Source organism: Miniopterus natalensis, chromosome 11 (genome assembly GCF_054644295.1).
Source record: "Miniopterus natalensis isolate mMinNat1 chromosome 11, mMinNat1.hap1, whole genome shotgun sequence".
In the NCBI taxonomy this organism is placed as follows: Eukaryota; Metazoa; Chordata; class Mammalia; order Chiroptera; family Miniopteridae; genus Miniopterus; species Miniopterus natalensis.
The window spans coordinates 18,753,082-18,777,072 of record NC_142091.1 but is presented as its reverse complement, the minus strand read 5'-3'; the positions used below and the strand labels follow the sequence as shown (position 1 = coordinate 18,777,072).

Genomic DNA, 23,991 nt, shown 5'->3' with positions numbered 1-23,991 from the left:
AAAATACTCTTCCAAGTTAGGGTAAATCATTTGGGTTTATTTCATGTATCATTTGTGTTAGAATTGTGCATTTGTTGCTAACATCAAATTGCTGATTCTTTCAATATAACTTTAAGCCTGTTTCTGTCATATATGGTAGAATTCGAGAAATGGAAAGATCATAGAGATTAAGATCAACTACTTAAGTTTCAAAATTAAAAATTTGACACAGCATTTTTTAGAAACAGCTTTATTAATACTTAGTTCACATACCATACAATTCACCCATTTAAAGTGTAAATTCATTACTTTTTAGTGGAGTGCTGGGTTTTATGGTAACTTAACATTTTGAAGAACAAATTTTTCCAAAGTGGGTGAGCTGTTTTTCTTTCTCATCAACAGTGTGTGAGTGTTCCACATTCTCCACTTTCTAACCAAAACTTGTTATTATTTGTCTTTTTAAGTGTAGCCATTCTTAAAAAGTAAAGATTAAAGTGATAACTCACTGTTATTTTGATGATACAGTATTTTAAGTAAGATATCTCATTTCTTTATGTGAGTATTTCACCATTAAGAATAGTAGCTTTCATAGTTTTTATATATGTAATCTAATTTTAGAACCAAATATTCCACATTGATATGTTAAATAATGCAATTTCCTATACCAGTCCTGTAATTTTATCCATCAGTTTAACTATTTTTTGTCAGAAATAATTGTGAAGATGTCTCTTATATTTAACTAGAAAGGCTCAAATGAGGTACATAGAATCATAATATATGTAGGATTTGGTCAAACACAAGGCCTGTTTGTGGGAAGTTTTCATTATGTTTTGTTTTGTTTGAACTATATTGCTAGAATAACCTTGACCTTAAAATTTTTTTTAAGCTTTTGGCTTTAACTATTCAGCATGAAAAACCTGATTTAGAGGAACAGAAAACAAAACTATTGCAACAGGAAGAAGATAAGAAAATACAGTTGGCCAAGCTTGAGGAATCTCTCTTAGAGGTAAAATTTAGTTATTCAGGATATTTTTTGTATTACATTTTTTCTTTAATGAATATAAGTATTGTTTTTTTAAACATTAATAGTACCATCAGCATATTTTTGGTTGTGTCAAAGACATATCAATATGTGTCTTAAAATCAAAATTCAAACAGAAAAAACTAAATATCTTGGAGTACAAGATTTTAAGAAATAATGTTTAGCGGGGAAAAAAGAAAGAACTCATGGACATGGACAACAGTGTAGTGATGTGGGGGGGAATGTAGGGGGTTGGGTGGAGGTGGAAGAGGGTATGCGGGGATAAACGGTGATGGGGAAAAAATAAAGTAAAAAAAATAATGTTTAAGACAAGCAATTTTTAATGAATACTGTCTTTATATTGCATTATTTCACTAATTATGTTTACATGCTCAGAATTTCAAGAAGCATTAAAAGGTAGCATGTAATTATGATTTAACTTGTAACTTTAAGTATTTTTTATTAGATTGATAAAATTAATATATATGCAATGCGTTGATGATATAGTATAAAATTTACTATATCATTTTTATAAGCTATAAAATGTTGAAATTGTTTTAAAATAACAAGTTCTCATAAACATAATCATGTTAATGTTGTTAATATGAGCTTCCTTTAATTGATTATTTCATTATATATAATAATATTATTTTATTAATTTTTCTACAGACACTTGCCACATCTCAAGGCAATATTTTGGAAAATAAGGATTTGATTGAATCTTTGAATCAGACAAAAGCAAGCAGTGCACTTATTCAAGAGTCCCTTAAAGAATCTTACAAACTCCAGATTTTTCTTGATCAAGTAATTAGTCCTTCTTTGTGATCTTATAGCCTGTTTTCTTAAGCTTTTATGTTAATATTAAAAATGTACAGTAAGGATTTTAGGGGAATGATGATTGCAAAAAAAGAAAGCTGTTCAAAAGCCCAGAGCCGTGGGTCTGACTCTTACTGGTGCAGAGAGGGTGGTGAGCTCTTGGGGCCTTGAGGATAAATAAGGCTGCTGATCGGTCTACCCGCTGGGCTCTATGGAGTCCAGGCACAGTGTTATATAAAGTAAAATGCAGGTATTGAACTTTACTATTAAAGCATCTTTGTCATTCATGAAAATGAAGTTAAGGCAAGTGAAATATATTAATTAAAAGAGCTATAAGCTATTTTTTCCACTAAAAACATCTTTTACCTGCTTATCCAGGACTATGTGATTGTGAATGGTCTGAACTGTTTTCTTATAAACGGTTAAAATCATTTGAACATTTTTTTGTATTTCCTTTTGTAAAATTCCAACCCCCTATCAGTATAATATATTTTCTCCTCTCCTGCATTCTAGTTACTGAGCTTTGCTTGAAGGAAATCAGACAACCCAGCAGATTAATGTTTTGAATCCTCAGGCTCCAAACTAACCTGGGGCTTCACTGGCATCCTTTCATTCTTTCCCATTCACCTCAATAATGTTTTCAAATTTTTAGTTCAGTATTTTTCAGCCCTTGCTCAAATTTTACAATTATATATTATTACTTTTTTCATTTTGGAAAGAGCTCTGTAGAAACTAGAATGAGAGCAAACTTATAGCTCGATTTCAATCCAGTTACCCAACCTTCTCTAAACTTGGCCGATGTCGTGATTATGATTCTAAACCAAAAGGAATTTGGACTGTCTTTGCTTCCTTTTTCTTAACAGGCAGTGCTGAGTCACACACGTAATTTTACCAGCATCTTATTTGTAATCCTGGTGCTTTGATTAGAATGACGTGGAGAACTTTCTCAGAGTCCTTTCAGAACCCTGAGGCCTTTCAGTACTGTGACTCTCTCATTTTTATCTTCCTTTGCCTTTAGCCAGAATCAAAGCCCCTGTGGTTACTGGCTCCTTCTGTGCTTATGTTGAACAGTGCTAGGTGCTGCGTTATTGTAATAGGGCCACCTGTTCCAGGCCTTCGCTCTAATTCCATCAGTGTTTCTGCTGACACTGGTCCCACACACTAGATTCATAGTTCTGAGTTTTTTTGCTGCAGGCATAGCCTAGTAGTGTCATGCCCTCTTGTATTATCCAAACTGGTTTTCTTTTGAAATATGAAATTGCATCATATATTTTCTGATCACAACTGTTTGTCATTCCATCTTACTCTCTTCTCCTAGTATAGGTAGGTGCTCTTGGTCATTACTAAAATCAACCCATGAACCACTTCTAGCTTTGTAATATATGGGGTAGAGAAGTATGTAAAATACATTGCCCTCAGTTTCATTAAAATAAAAACTAGATCATGCTATTCCTTTTAGTTATAAAATTCTGTGATTCGTCTTCATTCGTTGGATGTGTGTAGAAATAGGAAGGCTGTGACTGGATGTGTGCATAGAGATCTGTAGGTGGCAGTAACGCACTATTACTCAGATGTTTTGTTTTTGTTTTTCTCTCCCAACTAATGATCCTCAGGAGCGGGATGCCTATCTTCCTCTGGCGGAGAGTGCCAGCAGGATGTACTTCATTATCTCTGACTTGTCCAAAATTAATAACATGTACCGTTTTAGTTTGGCTGCATTTCTTCGACTTTTCCAGCGAGCTCTGCAGAACAAACAGGTATGCTATTGGTTACCCTGTAGCTGAGACTGAATAAGAGAGATCACTTTACTGGTGATTAATTGATAATAATAATTTCCTGAGCACACTTGTTTGGAATTATATTTCAAAAGATCACATATTACAATTTTAAACTGTATTTAGAAGAAAGTAGCTCCTTAATTGTGTTTTATGTTCTCAAAAAACTGTCCCAGTGTGACAGTCTTCTTAATAGAAATGATTTATGTTCTTAGTATAAATTAAAAAGTAATTGATGAACATGAAAAAAAACACACCAGATGATTCAGGAAGGTATAAAGATAATAAATTATGCACATAATCCCATTACATCGGGAAAACAACAATTTAAATTTCATTGTATATTCTTGCTTGAGGCTGTAAGATGTGCCAGTTATTGTTTTAGATAATGGGGATACCAGTAGCGTATACTGCTGTATCAACTTACGTTTTAATGGAGGGAAGGGTATATTAAAGGATATAAATTGCTTTAACCAAAAGGTTTCATACTGTCTTTTTAAAAAGTATCAGTATATATAGACAACTTTCATGTCAATAAACATAAAGCTATACAGTATTTTTGAGAGATTGTGATGCTTTACTGTACTTTACCTCCTATATGGACATTGTTCTGGTTACTTGTGCTGAGTATCATATGACACCCAAATTTTGCAGCTTAAAACTGTTAGTTTTTCTTATGCTTATTCCGTGGGGAATTTGGTTATGGCAGAGCAGGCATGGCTTATCTCTCTTTCATAATGGCTGGGACCTCAGTTAGGAAGACTTGAGAGTGGAATTTGGGGGCCAGGGGCGAGGTCTCACTTGCATGTCTAGTGCCTGGGGTGGGAAGACTTGATGACTAGGACTGTGACTGCTGCACCTGTCCAGGAAACTTGGCTTGCCAATAGCTCAGAGTAGCTGGATTCTCATATTACATCTTAGAGCGCCAAACGTGTATTCCAGTGAACAAGATGGAAGCTGAATCGCCTTTTACAACCCAGCCTTGTGTCAGTGTCATTTCTGCTGTATTCTATTGGTTGAAGTGTCCATGAGCTTACCCACATTCAAGGGGCTGGGGAAATAGACTTTACCTCTTGATGGGAGGTGTGTCAAAAAGTTGTGGGGGTTATATTTTAAAACAGCTACTGACATTTATAAGTTTTTTCTTTTTTTTTTTTCTTTTCTACTTCTCCAATTTTTTTTCTTAGTTAAATTCTTAGATTTGGATAGCTGGGGCAAAAATGCACATTTGTAAGCCTTGCACAAATATTGTCTAACTGTCCTTTGAAAATATATGCTATTGGTATCTTAAACTGATGCAACGAGTGCTTTTTTCCCTCCATCTATACCTTAACCAACAATGGATATTATATATCTTTGATAATTGTCCTATTCGGTAATTGAAAAATATTTTATTGTATTTGCAAGTCTTTGATAATTTATAAGATAAATATCACTTGTAAGATAAATATCACTTTAAAAAATGTGTTTTTATGAGACAAAATTTATCAAATTATTCTTGATAGTCCTTGTTTTTGGTATAATACTAATATGGGTATCTTTTAAAATTATTTTTTATACGGAGAGTAATTGTTCTTTTATTAAATTAGGGAACAAAATGTTATATTGAAGTAGGTTTACATAAATCTGTTTTTCCAAGGAAAGATTATGTTTATTCTATTTATTGTAGCCTCACTATGTGTCACACATTTTCCTTGGTGTTGGGTTATATAATATAACCAGAGAGTAAAACAGGACAAAAATTCTTGTCTTCATTAGCATGGCTAATTAATATTTTCATGAATGAGTTATTTCAGAAAATCTTTATTTGATTATAAAAGATTAAAGTTTTACTGATTTTTTTCACTAATGTATATCATTTGAAGCTGTTATTATATTCAAAATTGAAATAAATGGCACCTAATGAAGAGCTAGTGCTTTGGGGTATGTTTTGTTAGCAAAAATCTGTCTACTCAGTCATGGCAGACAAGATAAGCATTCCTGTCTTATATATTTGTTATGTCCTTTGGACAAATAAAGGCAGGGGGAAAGGCAGAAGAATAAATAATTTTGGTTTTGGTTCTTGGCTTTTAAAAATATTTTTGAATTTTAAAATATGTTAAATTTAATCAAACCATTTATAAAGTGTACTGGTAGAAGCATTTCTACAAAAATCAGAATGATACAGTTGCTCAGTTGGAGCACTGTCCCATGCACCAGGGGGTGGTGGGTTCAGTTTCTGGTCAGGGCACATACCCAGGTTGCAGGAGTGTGTGTGGGAGGCAACCAATTGATGTTCTCTTTTTCTCTCTCTCCCTTCCTCTCTCTAAATATCAATTAAAAAAATAAAACAATGGTATGAAGTCTGTGAGAGTTGGTTCAGGATATATGATTGATATTTTATAATTCACTGTGTCAGAAGATAAAACTAGAGAGTCACTTATGTTTATATTTTTGCATTAAAAATTTATCATATATTAGAAAATACAGTAAAAAATATTCATGTTAAAGTCAGTGACTCTAAATTGGTATGAGAACTGAAAAATGGGATTGGTAATGATAATACAAGTAATAAGATGGTTTTAACATGGACTGATGTAGTATTTTTTTTTATATATATCTTTATTGATCTCAGAGAGAGGAAAAGAGAGGGAGAGGGAGATAGAAACACCAATGATGAGAGAGTCATTGGAGATCGAGCCCTCAACATGGACATGTGCCCTAACTGGGAACTGAACGTCGATATCCTGGATCCTAGGTCGACACTCAACCGCTGAGCCACGCCTGGCTGGGCCTGATGTAGTATTTTTAATTCCAGTAGGAATCAAAGTGGCTTGGTCAAATTTAATTCATATCATATTGTTGGCAATTGATTGTAATTTTCATTTATTAAAAGCTTTAACTGTCAAAAAAATTCAGCCTAGTAAATTTGAAGATCTAATTGACTTTAGTAAATGACTCATGAATTCAGCAGCATCCCATCTAGCAAGTAGAAGGGTACTCTGAGGGGTTGTACAAAATGGAAAGTTTTTGTAGGAAGAGGGTGGGGTAAGGAATCTATTAGGAAAATAAGGGATTTTTTCAGTCTAGGACATTATCTTCTTTTGGAGGAAGGAGATGGCAGGGGTTTTATCATACAGATCGCCTCTTCTTCCTTTGGGGGGTGGGGAATGAGTTATGCCTATAAGACAGATTACTTCACTGGTGTTTGACCAGAAGAAAACTGTAGACTGGTTAAGATTACATTTCTGGTAAAGGTCAAAACCGCAATTAGGTCAGGTATTAAATCGAGATTTGATGTCATAGGCTTTAGCACAAGTGACTCCATTTTGGGCCTGTGGTTTATATACATTAAAGAAAAATATAGCAATTTTTTTTTATTGTGTTAGTGTACAAGTTTAATGCACTTATTTGTTTAGTCTTTTAAGTTTGATTGCCAAAGATAATTGTTCCAGAATCAACTTTGAGTCTGGAGGAATAATTTATAAGCATGATTAAACTATGGGGTACCCTTTAAATCTTTATAAATTTTATAAATTTTTCAATTTTCAAATTGTAATCTACAGGATTCTGAAAACACAGAACAGCGAATCCAGTCTCTTATCAGCTCATTAAAACAGATGGTATATGACTATGTATGCCGTTGTCTATTTAAGGTAAGGAATGTTACGTTTTTCACCTATAAAATACTACTGACCCTTGATTTAATACAGTATTAGTGTTAAATTATGTAACTGTTTGCCTAATAGAAAGGTATTGAAATTGCCATTTCTGATATTTTTCCAGAATAATGTTCATTACTATAGAGAATGTCTTGCAGCATTTTGGGATATGATAGGGAGAGGAATGATCAGTGAAGAAAGGAGAACAAACTGGATTTGCTGACTTTGCTCTGTACATCCCAGTGGCCACTGAAGGAGGAGACTAGGATGGATTATGTAGGTCATTTTCTAGCTGGGGTTTCTCAAACTCAGCTATACTGACATTTTGGGCCACAGTATTATTTGTTGGGAACTGTTTTGTGCATTTTAGTATATTTAGCAGCATCTCTGGCCTCTACCAACTCATGCCAGTAGCACTTCCTTTCCCTCAATTGTTACATTCAAAACTATTTCTGGACATTGCCAAATGTCCCCCTGGTTGGGTACAAAATTGTCCCCTATTCCTGGTAGTAGGAAGTAAACTAATGCTTGATTCTGGGTTGAGAGAAATTTGTCATGGGAGTCTTCATATTATAAGGTTCCCAGAGGAATATACAGTGAAACATACTATAGATATTTTTGAATATTACAGTAAACAAAAGGGCTTTTCATTTAGGAATTTAAAAAAATATCAGTCTTTTGGGTATAGCTTAAGATATGTTGAAGAACTTTGTAAAGGCAAGTGAGAAATAGAGTGATTATGGTCCAATCATATAGGCCTCTTAGAAAATCTTAAAAAAGATATAGTTAATATATTCATTAGAAAGCGATAGTAATTTTTATGATATTGTTGAGGATCTTTTCTTGAGATGGAATAAATCCTTCAAAGTACAAATACATAGGTAAAATTTTTTATTTTCCTTACTACATATTTTGTTATGTTGCATCTCTTGTTGCAGTAGGTCCTGAAGATCTTCCCATAAGCATAAATATGTTAATGTCAAGATATTTAGCGCTTGTGTGATTTTTCATAATATGCTACTTCACGTAACTACTGCTTTATTGGTGGATATTAGGTTATTTATTTTTTGATATTTTGAATGACTGCAGTGAAATCCTGTGTAGTATATACAGCTTTCTGTACATGTGTAAGTTGGTATTTCTATTCAGTAGATTTCTTGGTGAAAATATAATTGCTGGTCCAAGGATATACACCTTTTGAAATTTTGTTGAATGTTATCAAATTGCCTTCTAAGAGTTGTTTACCAGTTAGTTCTTTTATCGACAGAATAAAGAGGCTCTCCCCTTCCTTGTGTCCTTTTCAGTTCTGGATATTACCAGTCTTTTTAATTTTTACCAACTCGCAGTTTATAAATATCTTATTTGAAATTCTCTGTTATTTGCCATTTTTGTCTGTTTGCCATATTTGTCTTTTTTCCTAGTATTTTAAAGAATAGGCTTTGTTTTATAGAAAAAGTCTACTTTATTGTAATTATTGTTTTTGTGATTTATTTTTAATCATGGAATTTATTTTTTAATTTCTGTGTTATTGAATTTGTATGATTAGTTTTTTATTGTAGCTTTAACCTTTTTTATTTTCTAATGACTACATTAAGGCTGTAAAGTTTCATTTTGGTCACTCTCCTAGTAATATATTTAATGCTTTTTTACTTTCCTTTTAAGACCTCTACACTAAAATAGTCTGTGATTTATGAAAATATTATGGAGTTACCATCATTTTAAGGTGCCCTCAAATACTTTTTGAAAGTAGATATGTTATAAATAAATATTATTTTTGAAAAATATTTGAAGTCAGAAGGTAATATAATCTTTTTATTTATTCTAAAAATTAGCCTTTGTTGAAAGATGTTTTATAATTCTTTATCAATGACATAGTTTTGGACCCCAGTTAAATCCAAATTTTTAGTAGCTTTTCTTATTAGGAATTTATTTCCAATCTGTGTATTTCTACCTCAATTTATATATTCTCATTTTATTTTTAATAAGTATTCAGGATATAGTAAGTATTCAGTGTCAAAATGATTTAAGATATTAATGAAGTGTAGTGAGGGTTACTTCTTTTAAGTCACTTTACCTTTTAAAAATATTTTTAAGTTAGGTGTAAGCCAACATTTTGTTGCAGTAGGAATGAGCTTGTAAGGTTTAACATTCTTAACGTTTTTACCCAATTGGAGTTTTTCATTGCCAATCTTAAGTACTACTTCTCTATTGTGAATAGCTAAAAACCAGTTTAAAAAAAAAAGCCATGTTTTAGAATTCTTAAGACATGTTTTTAATTGATGAAATGTGTGTTTTGTAAGACTCATATTTTAGTATGAGCAATATTAAACTTGCTAAACATGAATTCGGCAGTCCATAGAGTTTCAGTGATGAATAAAAGTTTGAAAGCACAGTAATTGTAAAGCAATAAGGTATATTTCTAAGGTTTAACAGTATAATATTCCCTAGGATGGAACTGATTTCATAGTTGAGTGAAAACCTTTTCGGCTTTTAGCCCTCAGTATCACATTAAAGCCCCTGCCAGAGTTTCTTTCGTGCTGGTGTTGCTGCCGTGTTGGTGACAGCAGTGTGGCAGCAGTAGACTCTGAGCTGGAGACAGGCTGAGATTATTAGTGTTCACAACACACTGAAGTGAAAGCAGCTTGACCTGGAATAAAAAATGATTGACTTGTTTTGTGGCAGAAATTTTAGACTTTAATAAAGTAAACCAAATGTGGAAAGCTGTCTAGCAATTTCAGTTTAGATTTTTGGCTATGTCTTTCTTTTTCTTCAAGAGATCAAAAGTGTTTATTTTAGTAACCTAAGTATTTTAGACAATTATAGGATAAGTAGCATATTTAGTTTCACAAAACTTATGATTATAATAAAACTGTGTACAAGTTAGTGCCTTTATATAACATTTCCTCATCCCAGTTTATCATGGAAGTTGTTGGAGTGTTAGGTAACTTCCAACTATATGGGGCGAGAATTGAAAAAAAGGTTGGAAGGAGGGTTGGTAGAGCATATATTCTTACTGTTTCCCTTTCCTCATGGGACTATTATCTAAGATCTGAAATGGTATACAAAGAATGTTTGGTGAGCTCTGAATAGAAGTTTTTCATGCAAGCTTCTTGTAAGTTTTTGCCTCTGCAGCTCACCTTGCCTCTCTCTCCAAATGAATTTGCTGGTTGATTGAGTAAAATTCAGATATATATTATGTTTTAAAAATAAAACAGTAATAGCTTCTCATGACTGTACTTATCTTACAAATAATTTAATTTGGATTCTGGTATTTTTTCCTGTAGAAATATGTTTGATAGGAAAGTGGAAGTTCTCTGGTTGGGGGAGTTTAGAAATTTTATAAACTGTGGCTGTTGAAGTGAATCTTGATAATTTAGATAATTTTCTTCTGCTTAGAGAAGTATAGTTGAACATGCATAGAATTGTTTATTAAAATGATTTAACTTCAAGTAGGAATGAGAATACTAAAATGAGAAATGAAAATACTCAAGTTCTACGCTATATCAACTTTCTTTTAGATTAAAGCAAAACATTTTCTTCATATGGTAACATCTACTTTATACTTTTCATTGAACATATATGAAAGCAATGGACATGAGTAGAAATTAAAGGAATGAATGAATTATACTTCCTGCTGCTTCTTAGTCTCTTAGAATTGTGGGGTTTATCCAACATTTTTGAAATAAATTTCCTTTTCGATATTATGTAGTTTATCAGTTTAAAGCAGATAGTTATATGTCACCTTTTAAGACTCACAATTTTCCAGACACTGTGTAAGTGCTTTACATATATTGTGATTGAATTCCTATAACAATCTTGTTATATAAAGGAGGAAACCAAGATATAGAGCTAATAACCTTTCTCTAGGTTACTCAGATGAATGGCGGAGCTGAAATGCAAACCCATTTGGCTTGATGCTGAAGACTTCTTGCTAATAGGATGTGGGTGAAGCAAACCCACATCAGGAAATGTGAACTCGATCTCACCTGTAGATTTGACATTAATATTTCTCATATTATATTAATTCTTCTCTCATAGTTTCACTGTTTTTGAATATTTACTAGACTACTGTGATGGCATGGAATGTGTGACTGATTTTTACTCCCTAATAGTTTACTATCTTTTACTAATTTTTAAAATTTCAGCTAGTTAATTATACAGATGATTATTTGAAATTTTGCTTATTATATATCCCTGTGATATTAAAGTATTTTGTAATAGAACCTGAGTATACTGAGATAAATTGACATTGAGCTAAAACACCTAAATTTTCTGATCAGATAAGCAGTGTAGGTCAAGGATAGTAGAGGTACAAACTGTTTTCTCAGCTCTGGATAGTGACAGGTTTGTTTTTCTGAAACAAGTATTCGAAAGATCCTTGAGCTTGATTTAGTCATTCTTAATTTCACTTCATTAATTGGAAATCATGTGTTCTCAGTAAATTATTTTCTTAGGTTTATTTTTAAGTCATCATTGTTCTTCATTATAATATGATAGTGAATACTCATTGCTAAAAGGATTCATTGGTACAGCTGGACAATCAACAGCTGCCATAAACAGCTTTGTTCTGCCATCTCTAGGTTGGAAAACACAGAAGAAGATCCTGGTTGGCCCGGCTGGCTTGGGGCATGTGGCATCCCTTGTACTTATCTGTGGAGCTATATAATGTGATTGGCCAAACCATGATTATATACTTATCCCTGAGGTCAGGGTATCTTCTGTGACCAAAAAACAAAGAGAAGGGTAACCATCATTACCCACTTATTGACTACATATTACGTACCAATTTTTTTTTTTTTAATCCTCACTTGAGGATATTTTTTCCATTGCTTTTCAGAGAGAGTAGAAGGGAGAGAGAGAGAGAGAAACATCGATGTGAGAGAGACACATCGATTGGTTGCCTCCCACACTGGCCCCAACCAGAGCCTAAGATTGAGCCTGCAGCCCAGGTACATGCCCTTGGGGGAAATCAAACCCAGGATCCTTCAGTTTGCGGGCCGACACTCTAACCACCGAGCCAAACTGGACAGGGCATATTACATGCCTATTTTTTAAATAATATGTCTTTATTGATTTCAGAGAGAGGAAGGGAGAGGGAGAGAGAGATAGAAACATCAATGATGAGAGAGTCATTGATCGACTGCCTCCTGCATGCCCCCCCACTGGGGATCCAGCCCGCAACCCGGGCATGTGCCCTGACCGGGAATCGAACCCGAACCCTGATTGCCTGGATCATAGGTCAATGTTCAACCCCTGAGCCGCGCTGGCCGGCTTACATGCCTATTTTTGACAGCATTTTGGAGGTTGGCCTCAACAATCACTAACAATTAGCTCACCAACTCTGGAGGATAATCTGAGAATTCAGAGTGTCAGGGCTTTGTCTTCTCTCCGTTAACACTGGAGACTGCTTTTTTCTTCCTGAGTTCAAAGGAAGAAATGACTACTTCAATGTTGTTTTGCTGTGTGTGGGTTTGTGTGTATATATATCTGTAATAAAGAACTAACCATATTATTAAGTGGTAAAGGCTTCAAAGTAACACATTTATTATCTTATTTATCTTAATCATTATTTCTTTTTTTTTTAGATGGCTGCTATTATAATCATTTTAAATATGCATTAATTTATAAAATAAGCATCTTAGTGGCTTCTCCAGCTAATCATTGTTCAACCCCAAACCTGAATTCTGACCTTCTAATGCCTAAGAACACTATCCATCTCCCCAAATGACAGGCCTTGCTTTTTATAATATTTTAAGTCACATGGTAGCTATTTCATGCCGATGGTAGTTGGTTGTAACGGTTTTTTTTGCACACCTGACTGATGGCCATCTGCTTCTAGTTTTATATTTTAAGGACTTTTTTTTTTTATTCACTGACTCACTATAGTTGTAAACATGTTGGTTTTTTATTGCTTAATCAGTAGATATCTATTGAGTACTTGCTGCATATATATACAAACATATATAACATATACTTTTATAAAATAATTCTTTTGTATTGTATTATTCAAGACACTACGTCTTTCCTACAGAGGGGTGATTTTCATGCAGGCAAGGAGATCACTTGCTGATAGTATTTACAGGAGGGTCTTTTTTTTTTTTGTATATACCATATCTTAATATCCTTATATTTATCTCTATCTGTACTTATAATCATATACACACATTAGATATAAATTATTATTTACAATATGGGAAAGGCTAAATAAAATGTTTAAATTAGTACTTTGAAAGATGGTGCTTTAATAGATGGTTTTTTTTCTTGTTAGTAAACATTTACTTTTTTTTTTTTTTACAGAAATGATATAAGCTTGTTTTAGAAAGTTTAAAATAATAAACACCTAAGAAAAGAGAAGAAAATAAAAATAGCCTGTAATCTCAAAAATAAATCACTGATAAAAATTTTGATATTTTTTTCCAAATTTTTTGCAGATATATATATCCTTATGTGTTTATTAACATATCCCCTCTTCTTCCACAATATGAGTTATGCTATGTATTTTGATTTGAATATTTTTCATGATAGACTTTTGAACATTTAGATTGTTTCAGTTTTTCCTCCACTATAAACAGTCTTGCAATGAATATCCTTATTGCTTATCTAAGAGTGCATTCATGATCCCTTTGCATACATTTCTAGAAATAAAATATATTGATTTAGGGGTATATAGATTATTCAGGTGCATTTACACTACACAATACAAATTGAAGTTTACTAATGCACGAGTAAGAGGATTACAGATGATTTGGTTAGTAAAGACTAATGCAGACATCACAATTGGATTTCAGCTGGTTAAAGAACTTCTTTCAATGAGATGTAAATAATGATTAATCCTTAGCATTCTCTAAAAATTTTAACACTTTCCCTGTCCTCTCCACCCCCAACTTAGAAGTGTTGTTCTATGTAAATATTATTTGAATAGTCATTTCTTATATTGATAAAAATAAATAATTTGAAGACAGAATACAGATTTGTGAACCAAAATTTAAGGACTATGCTTTTCGAAAACACAAATTTACAAAAAGCAAGATAACATCTGTTTTACTCCTTTCAGGCTGATCAGCTGATGTTCGCGTTGCATTTTGTCCGAGGCATGCATCCTGAACATTTTCAAGAAAATGTGAGTGAAAGTAAAGGAGGAAATGTTAGAGTTACAGAGAAGTTTGGTACTGTGTGAATTTATGGTTAGATTAGAAATTACTTTAGGCTAAAAGTTATACATTGACCTATTAATTTTTTACTAAGTTAGAAATTGAGTGTAAGATGCTGATTTCCAGTTCTACACCCCTCTGGTTGGGCCCGATGTTCTGAAATGATGGTGAGGCAGAAAAAGAAATATAAGTAACTTACACACACTGCCTAGATTTTTCTGAACCCAAGTCAACTTACTCCCTGTATTCAGAGTCAGCCTCCCTACATTCCTGGTCTAAGCAGTGGAAGTGAGAAGTACAAAAGGCAGAACAATATGGGTATACTACATTACTAATTAATTACCTTCACTGACCTGCTCAGAGTTAGCAGATGGGAAGCAAAAGGGTGGGTGGACGTCTTCCTAGAGCCTGCAGGTTTATGTTAATCTTTTAATGTATAATGTATCTTCTTTGTCTATGATCATTTCTGGGCTGCCATATAACCCCCTCTCAAATTTGGAAAGAACCTCCTTCAAGCTAAAGCTAACTAATCTATCTATGGTGTGCTTCTAATATTTAAAAAATATATATTTGTGGTTCTTTTCATTATGCCATTATCATAAAGTGAGAGCCCATTAGTTAGGGTGGGAAGGAATAAATATATGGACAATGCAACTTTGACCCAATAATCTTGAACTCTACTGGACCAGATTTTAATTATGTTCTGGGTTTCCCTCATTAACCTAGTTAAAAGAATGCAGACCATTCCCTGTGCTGGTTTGCTCTTGGTTTGTTTCTCTCTACTTCCACGTGCTCTGACTTGCATAGTTTCTCCTGAATTTATTAACTTGACTCCTTTTGTTTCTACTAGTAACTTTGATGCCTTAATCTCCTCCTGTTAATGTTTTTCACTGTGATCAATACCTTCCACACTTTGTAAGACTTAATATTACCTATTTTCCCCCCCTGGAGTATGAATAATTTATCTTTGGGAAAGGAGAACATTTTTTTTTTTTTACTCATATAGTATACTATTCATACTTATGTGTGATCACATGATGGAAGCAAGTAGAGTGAGTGGTCCGGGTGGGTAGAGGTAGGAAGTATGTTAGTTTGGTAATGTTTCCGTATTACTCTCAAAGTATAATATGTTTGTTCTTTATTTACTAACCAGTGTTTAACAAATATTATGATAGTGCCCATTATTATTTGATTGGGGGAACCCAGGGTGAAGACATAAATTTTCCTAGAGCATTAGGTTTCATTATAGTTGATCAATTTTTATTCTGAGGATTTTAAAAAAACAAGAATAATGATAATCTTCTCCCTATCTGTTGAAAAGGTAAGTTAATAGAAGTACTTTTTTCTTTTTTTTTGAATTTATCTTTATTGTTGCAAGTTTTACAGGTGTCCCCCCACATTGATCCCCTCCACCCCCTCCCACTCCCTCCCCAGGCCTCCACCTCACTATTGTCTGTGCCCATGGGTTATGCATATAAGTTCTTTGGTTAAACTCCCCCCTCCCCCTACCCCTCACCCCCACTTTTCCCTCTGCTATACTTTTTTCTATTTTTTTCCCAACATATAAAATTTTTAAACTTTGGTGCACCTTATTGCTTATTTATTACTGAGAAATGGTCTATAATAGGACAAATTAATAGGTAGTGACATGAGATTTATATTTTTAGATATTGAGACATATATATATATAATATAGATTTTGCTTTAATAAAATTATTTCTTATAGATTTCATATTAATGTTTCATGTTGCTGTATGAACTCATAATGTTAGTATTGTACTAGAAATAGGAAGATGCTAAAGGAGTTTGTTTTGCTTTCACGTGTCCTCAGCTGCACTGTAAGCCATCTTACAGGGTTATTAAGAAGATTTTGTTAACTGGTTAGTATTTTTATGTTTTTTGTGTGCCTTGTATTTTTATTCAATAGGAATGGGATACATTTACAGGTGTGGTTGTTGGAGACATGTTGCGGAAAGCTGTAAGTCAAAATAATAAAATTATCCTACTCTTAGGGAAAATAGTCTGGCTTAGACCTCATGAAGTATAATTTGCCTCAGGGCAGTTTTAAATTACTGTTGTCATTTTACTTTAATTAGTGGACTATGTCCTTATTTCTGTTGTCCTATAAAATGGACTTAAGTATATATTTTGTCCTTGAAGACGTGTGTTTTTTTTGAGAATAATACTTATTAAATACTAAGAAATTAATATAGTTTCTTTTTTTCAATATATATGTTTTATTCCAAGAACACTCTTATAATTCTAAGAAAATAAAATCTTGTATTATAACTAAAACTGTCTTACATAACTAAAGTTTCAATATTACTTTTTAAAACTTTGGTTAAGTTTATTCAGATTCAGCTTTTTGTCTAGTAATTTTCTGTTTAAACACGTAATGGATAATATTATTCTTTAAGGGAACAAATACCCAAACTGTTCCAACAGAAGATTAAGCACAATGAAAATGAATGCAACTGTGGATGCAAAGGGGCCACGTACTAAACCCGACAAGCTCAGGAGAGGCCTGCACAGCGGCCTTGCAAACTCAGAGACCTAAAGTAGCCACACAGGATGGTCTGAAATAAAAACTTGCTAACTGAAGCCAGTTATGTCCGAGGCCGTTATCTTCCTTTACAAAAGTCAATCTTTTCCTCAGCTGAGCTTGTTATTTTTTTGCAGCTAAGAGTACTCTTGTCAGAGCAATCCCCTTTTTTTCCAGACCCCTCAGGGCACACTCTCCCACCAGAGCAGAAGGGAGACCACAGAGCCCTCTTTATGTGCTGTAAATGCTAATTGTTCACTAGCCTCTGCCCACCAGTGTGAAAGAGGGGCGTGTCTCTGTTTTACTCTTTACCCAGTCGCAGGTTTCCCGGCTTGGCTTTCTCCAGACTCCCTAACCTACCACCAATGAATTTCACGTAACCCTCCTTATGCCTCCTCCTTTGATTTTAATGTATAAAATAAGCTGTAAAACTGCCATTCTTCAGAGCATTTTCTCAGCCCCTTGAGATTTTTGCTTCCAGGCTGTTGTTGGCAGTTTGGCTCAAATAAACTGGTAAAAACTCTTACAGGTTTGGCCCTTTCTTACATTGAAACAACATTTGTCTAAATGGTTATCTCTACCTTATATTATATAGAATTTTACAATACTGACTTGTAAAATATACAAAATAAAGAAATAACACAGAGAATGAACTTTTAAAAAAAGTGTTTATAAAGTTAGCTAGTCAGCTGTTGAAATTTTTTGTCTGAGTTTTACCTAATATAATAATGAAAATAATTGCGTTTATTAAAGGACTCGCAACAAAGAATACGTGACCAGCTTCCCTCTTGGATAGACCAGGAAAGGAGCTGGGCAGTGGCGACGTTAAAGGTATTTCTTTTCTACTGTAAGGGATATTTAGATATATATTTTGTATTTAAGTTATTTCTGTTTACTTTTTTATTTGCTACTTATATTCAGTATTGATATTTCTGTGAATTTGACGAAAACCCTGTGGGTAAAAGGATTATTCTCATTGCTTCCTTAATCACTTATTAATCAATTAATTACATTTTTCATTCAACATATGCATCTTGAGTCTTTCCATCGTACAAGGTTCTGTGCTGTGTACCCATAGAGAATATGAGATAAATAAATAAGAGATCCTCTAATATCCTAGTTGGAAGCCTTACACATATAATAATTCAGGATCTGTAATGAGATGCAGTACAGTATGCACGTGGAAAAGAGTTTGAAATTCACACTCTCACTTCTAGTCATCTTTTAAATCTCTCATCCTCAGCTCTTCCCAGGACTTGCAATCACTCTTAGTTTTGGCTACCATTATTTAACTCGATTTGGCAAGTAGACACTGCTTCTAATCTCAGACCCCTCCATTTTATTCTGTCCTTAATGTTTTAAAGTTTACTAACAGTATGGTTAGTGCCCTATTTAAAACCTTTTAATGTTTTGTTTTTTTTTATCACTCATAGGATAAAGCCCATAGTTTTTTTGGGTAATATATAAGATAATTCGATTGATTCCTTACCTGCTTCTTCAGTTTTACTTCCAGTCGATGCCTTCAGTGTGTCTTGTATCTCCTAGTTTCATTATTTCCTCTCCCTGGAATGCTCTTGACTATTTTCACTGTCAAATGTCTATTATTTTAGGACTTCCCCAAAGAATTACCTCCTATGAGACTTTGTCCAATTTCTCTATTCTATCTTTTCTGTTGGCATATATCTTGAACATTACTATATCATAGCACCTACCATAGTGATTTAAAATGATTTGTCATGTCTGCCTCTTTTCCTAGGATCCTTGAGATTAGGGTCCTTGCCTTTTAAAACTTTATTTTCCTAACATTTAGTGCACAACCTGACTCGTTTATTCTTTTGTTTATTCAGTGAATGCCTACTATATACCAGATGCATGGTTAAATTTTGTTAAATACTTTTTTCTTTGAACAAATTAAGATTATGAGTAGACAAGTTGTGGCACATGGATAAGGTAAATTTTGCATTGTTCATATGTTCATAGGGTTAAAATATGTATTAAGTTTTTATAATATACTGTTTGAACATGGAGAGTACAGATGTATAAAAATTTCAGTTCCTGCTTTCTAGGAGTTTATCACCTAGTGTAGGAAACACTTTTTTAAACAATTATAATAGAATGCAAAACATGAAAAGTAGTGAGAATTTGAAGGGATTTCTTGATTATTAGGAAGGGATTTCTGGATTACTGGGCAGGACCTCTGAAGTAGCTCATGCACTCCTAATGGAAAAATTAATAATAATCAACATGGTACAGATAATTATTGCTTGAACAATTCATGTTCTGAGAGGTTACACTTGGCAAAGATTACAAGTTAAGTAAAGGTTAGTTTTAAGTAAAGAAATGCAAAACATTTAGGAAAGGCAGCTTTACATTCAGAAAAGTTTTATAGTATATAGTAGTGTTTTTATATTTTAGTTTACAAAACATTTTCAAATGAATTATCTCATTTAATTATCACAAATCCCCTAAAAGATAGGTGTTTTTAGCCCTTTTTACAGATGAGAAATGAGAGTCAACAGTAGTGAATTGTTAAATGAGTGAATCTAAGGTTTCTTTTAAAGTTCAAAAGTTCATACGTATTTTTGAGGACCTGTTGTGTGCTAAGCATCATTTTAAATACTTTAGATGATTATCTTATTTAACCATCACATCAAGCTAATTATGAGGTCATAATTTCGCCTGTTTTAGGAAACAAGAAGCTGAGCTATTGGGAAGTTGTATCATTGACCCAAGATCAAATAGCTGGGAAGTGTTGGAGCTGTGATTTCAATTCAGACATTGTGACACCAAAGTCCATGCCTTTAATATTTAGGTTTTCCAAATATAGTGTTTCCCTCCCTCCCTCCCTCCCTCCCTCCCCCCCCCTGCTTCCCTTCTTTCCCTCCCCATCTCTTTCTCCCCTCCTCCTCAGTGTTATTTGGGTGGTGAGGATGGGAGCATGGGGAAGAAATAGCAGTTCTGAAGCCTAACTCCCAACAATTCTGTCTGTGTTCTTTACTCAAGCCAAAGTGGTGTTTTTGTGGGGAATAAAATACATTTCTCTCAAAATCTATACATGTTTCCATTCCTCCTTTCCTTTCCCTGATTTTCTTCACAACTATTATAATAGTACAGAAGCACATAGCAAAAACAATAAGAGTAGCTAGCATTTATTGGTGACTGTGTTCAAGGCATTATGCAGAATGTGAAAATAGATGATCTCACTGAATATATTCAATAATATTATGAGGTAGCTACTGTTACTATTCTCCTTTAACAGAGGACACTAAGGCACAGAGTGATATCGTCACTTGCTAATGGTCACTTAGAAAGTAGATTCAGGATTCAAAATTGGGCTTTTTGCTGCAGAGTCTGAGCTTTATACCACCTTTTTTTTTTTTTTTAAATCCTCACCAGAGGACATGTTCATTGATTTTTAGAGAGAGAGGAAGGGGGAGAGAGAGAGAGAGAAATATCTGCTGATTGCCTTCTGCACATGCCCCAGCCAGGGCAGGGGCTGAACCTGTAACCTGGGTATGTACCCTGACCAAAAATCAAACCTGTGATCCTGTGGTGTACGGGACGATGCTCTCACCAACTGAGCCGCCCAGTCAGGGCTTTATTACTATTTTTTACTGCCTTTATTTCATAAATATTTGTTGAATAAATTAAGTGGGTTCTTCATTATATCATTAATTGCTTTCTTCGTTAATCGTTTATTTGGTACCTACTGCTATTCAGCATAGTGCTGGTGGAATGACACATACATACTATGTAATATAAAGAGACTGCATTGAGTAAACTTACACTGTATAAAATATAACAAATAATTACCTCGTGATGCCATTGACACATAGTAGGGCTATCACTCCTGTCTAACATGCAGTGAGAGAGCTTCCTAACAGCATATAGTCTATCTCAGATTTCTAGCCACATACATGATGATTACATATGTAGCACACATAAATTAGTAGCAGTGGGGCCTTATATTTTAATTGCCAAAAAAGTTAATAGACAACCATCAAGTGCTAGCCTAATAGGCTTTGATCATTTATTAAAAATAATTAAATTGAAATATACATAGTTAATTTCTGCTGTATAAATTTGATTAGGTTAAGTTACATAACGAAGTTTAGGCAATATAATAGATTATTTAGAAATGAATATAGATATTTGGATAAAGCATTCTTAAATACTTGATTGATGTTTATATTACATGAAATTTTAATACTGTAGATATAGATCTTCCAAATTCACCATTTTCAAAAAATTCTCCATTCATACGCATTTATATTTCTAATCTTGTAGATCAATTTTAAAAAACATTTGGAAGAGAGAATACTGTTTGAGGTAGAGGGAATAAATATGTTGAGGAAAACCTCTGAGAGATGATGTTGCTTAAGATGAATATTGAGTGCTGAATCAAAATTCATGAGTAGACATTTAGAGCACTTAGAGGCCAAGGAAGCAGTGTGTTGACAAACGGGCAGAAGTGAATATGGCTGAGAAGAACTCGCTTCTCTAAGGATTTCATGTCGATAAGAAATTTGACATATTTTTACAATCTGTGATACTCATTTGTGGCAATGCTTAAAACTTGCACTTGCATATGTCAGTTATATATCCATGAAAAATTTTGCGCCTGTTAAAAAAAGTTAAAAAAAATTTTGAACTCGTTTTTAATGAAAGCATTCTTTTTTCACAAAGGTGGAGATAGATAGGTACAAATATTTTTACTAGAAAAAAAAGATTTGTTCACTTACAAGTATTCATTTCCTACTATTTTGGAAATATTTTCTGTAATTTAATTGTGGATTGAATAAGTCTACCGTACTATTTCTGACCTAGAAATGATTAGATAAGCCAACATAAAGTAGAAAACAAGTAATAAATACCTATCAATAATTGTTTTCCATTTCCTTTTTTAGTAATACTTATATGTACATACTTAGGTTAAGTTGCAGCTCACTATGTATGGTTACTCTTACTTTTTAGATTGCTCTCCCTGGGCTTTATCAGACCCTCTGCCTTGAAGATGCAGCTCTGTGGCGTACTTACTATCATCATTCAATGTGTGAGCAAGAGTTTCCATCTATTCTTGCAAAGAAAGTTTCCTTATTTCAGCAGGTAAGTTAAGTGCATAAAAGTACTTAATGTTACTCTTGTTGCTCAGAAGCCAAATTCAGTAAAAAAATAAAAAATAAAAGTGAAAGCTCTGCCTTTGGGTGTTACATATCCTTAATGTGGCGTATGAGGGGAAGGGCTTTCTGCTTTGCGGTCTTATCTGGACAGTGATATTACTGGCAAAATTTCTGGGTATGGTGTTTCCCACTGTAGCTTTTCTTACCCCCTCTGACTCTGACCCAAGGGTCATTTTGCAATAGGCAAAATCATTTACAGAAAGAAATTAAGGTATAGATTTTATAGGTTTTTTGCTCATTTTGCAGGGTTCTATCTAAGGAAAATATCCATGGTAAGGAGCGGGGATTTTTTTTGATTCTATCTCAAAATAGAATGATGAAACCTACTGATGGCTTCCACCCAGTCATTTGGGGAGGCAAAGGCTTAGAGTTGGAAAGCTCGATAGACATTGATACTCTAGAAGTGACCCTTTCATTTCCTGGAAGTGGTTCTGTCCCTTTGGTATCTCCTTGGGAAATTCTCTTTTACCATGTATATTTAAAAAACAAAAAGAAAAAGAAAAACTTTATCTGAAAATGTATACGTGATTCCTCATAAAAATGGTGATTGGAATTTTAGGCAGGAGTTTTGGGCCTCTGTTCTGCTCTCACCAGAAGTACCTTACCTACAGACCCTATTTTCACCTGGCACTTGGCATTTTATTATTAGATGCTGAAGCAGTAGCTAACCCTGTGACCATTGCTTGCTGACGTTTACTTCTGATGATAGTTTTGAGGGAATAATGGATTTTAGTGATATTTTGCCTATGAAGATGGGTCTTTGTATATACCTTTTGTGACAGTTTGAGGCATAGTAAATGTTGCATAACAGTGGTAAGTATTCACATATTTTAGTACATTTGTTGTTTTTTTAATTTTAATTTTATTATTTTTAATCCTCACCTGAGGATATTTTTTCCTTTGCTTTTTCAGAGAGAATGGAAGGGGGGGAGAGAGAGAGAGAGAGGGAGGGAGGGAGGAAGACTGTTGTGAGAGAGACATATCATCTGGTTGCCTCCCCCACGTGCCCCTACAGGGTTGGGGATTGAGCCTGCAGCTGAGGTACATGCCCTGGGCCAGAATCGAAACCAGGACCCGTCAGTCTTTGGGCTGATGCTCTAGCCACTGAGCCAAACCAGTTAGGGCTAGCAAACATTTGTTTAATTAATTGACATTAACTACTGTTTAGTTAAAAAAGCCCTTGTGGGAACTTTATTATTTAAAAATGCCCTGACCTTATTTTCAGGTTCTTGTGGTGCAGGCTCTCAGACCAGACAGGCTGCAGAGCACCATGGCTCTGTTCGCATGCAGGACTCTGGGTAAGTGCAGTGCTTGTCTAGAACTAGACCATGTTATTTTATGCTGACCTTAGTTTAGAAGAGTACAGGCTTTTTTTCCCCTTCATTCTACTTATTTTACATGCTCCACCTGGTTTAAAAAATAATTTCTCTGTTGGATATAACCGTATTTAATGTGTATTAAGTTTGATGAATAATTGATATTCTATGTTTTGTTAAAGTGTTTGAAGTTTTCAAAATTATTTTATTATTAAAGCACTTTAGAGATTTAGACATTTGTCCAAGATTAGGATTCCAAAGCAAGGAATCAAATGTTTGGTTTAGACAATTAAAGTAAAACATGTAGATACTATAGTCTTAGGAAAAGAAGCCTTCAAAATGAGTTATTTTAGCTCTGTCTAAAAAACTAAAAATTTGTGTGACTTTCAGATTATAAACAAACTAGTCAATGCATTTTTAAAGTCTTTCAGATCATCTTACCTGTAGAATTAAAAGTGGTTACTCATTTGGAAATGATAAACTGTACCATGTCTCCATTTGTGCAAGAAAATTTGGAAAAACTATGTTAAGGAAAGATTAAGAAAAGCATTTTAGTTGAAGTGTAGATCC

The 23,991-nt window shown here is 33.8% G+C and overlaps 1 protein-coding gene across 6 annotated transcripts in view; it reads left to right on the top strand.

Moving 5' to 3' along the window:
• DYNC2H1 (dynein cytoplasmic 2 heavy chain 1) overlaps positions 1 to 23,991 on the top strand; it is a 244,128-nt gene that overhangs the window by 123,061 nt on the left and 97,076 nt on the right. For all 6 annotated transcript variants that reach the window (XM_087821570.1, XM_087821571.1, XM_016206739.2 and 3 more), the window contains 9 exons: positions 866 to 985; positions 1,670 to 1,804; positions 3,430 to 3,573; positions 7,137 to 7,226; positions 14,287 to 14,352; positions 16,311 to 16,361; positions 17,679 to 17,756; positions 21,900 to 22,031; positions 23,331 to 23,403. In XM_087821570.1, coding sequence (XP_087677696.1) covers positions 866 to 985; positions 1,670 to 1,804; positions 3,430 to 3,573; positions 7,137 to 7,226; positions 14,287 to 14,352; positions 16,311 to 16,361; positions 17,679 to 17,756; positions 21,900 to 22,031; positions 23,331 to 23,403 — 889 coding nt within the window. The remainder of the gene's footprint in view (positions 1 to 865; positions 986 to 1,669; positions 1,805 to 3,429; positions 3,574 to 7,136; positions 7,227 to 14,286; positions 14,353 to 16,310; positions 16,362 to 17,678; positions 17,757 to 21,899; positions 22,032 to 23,330; positions 23,404 to 23,991) is intronic.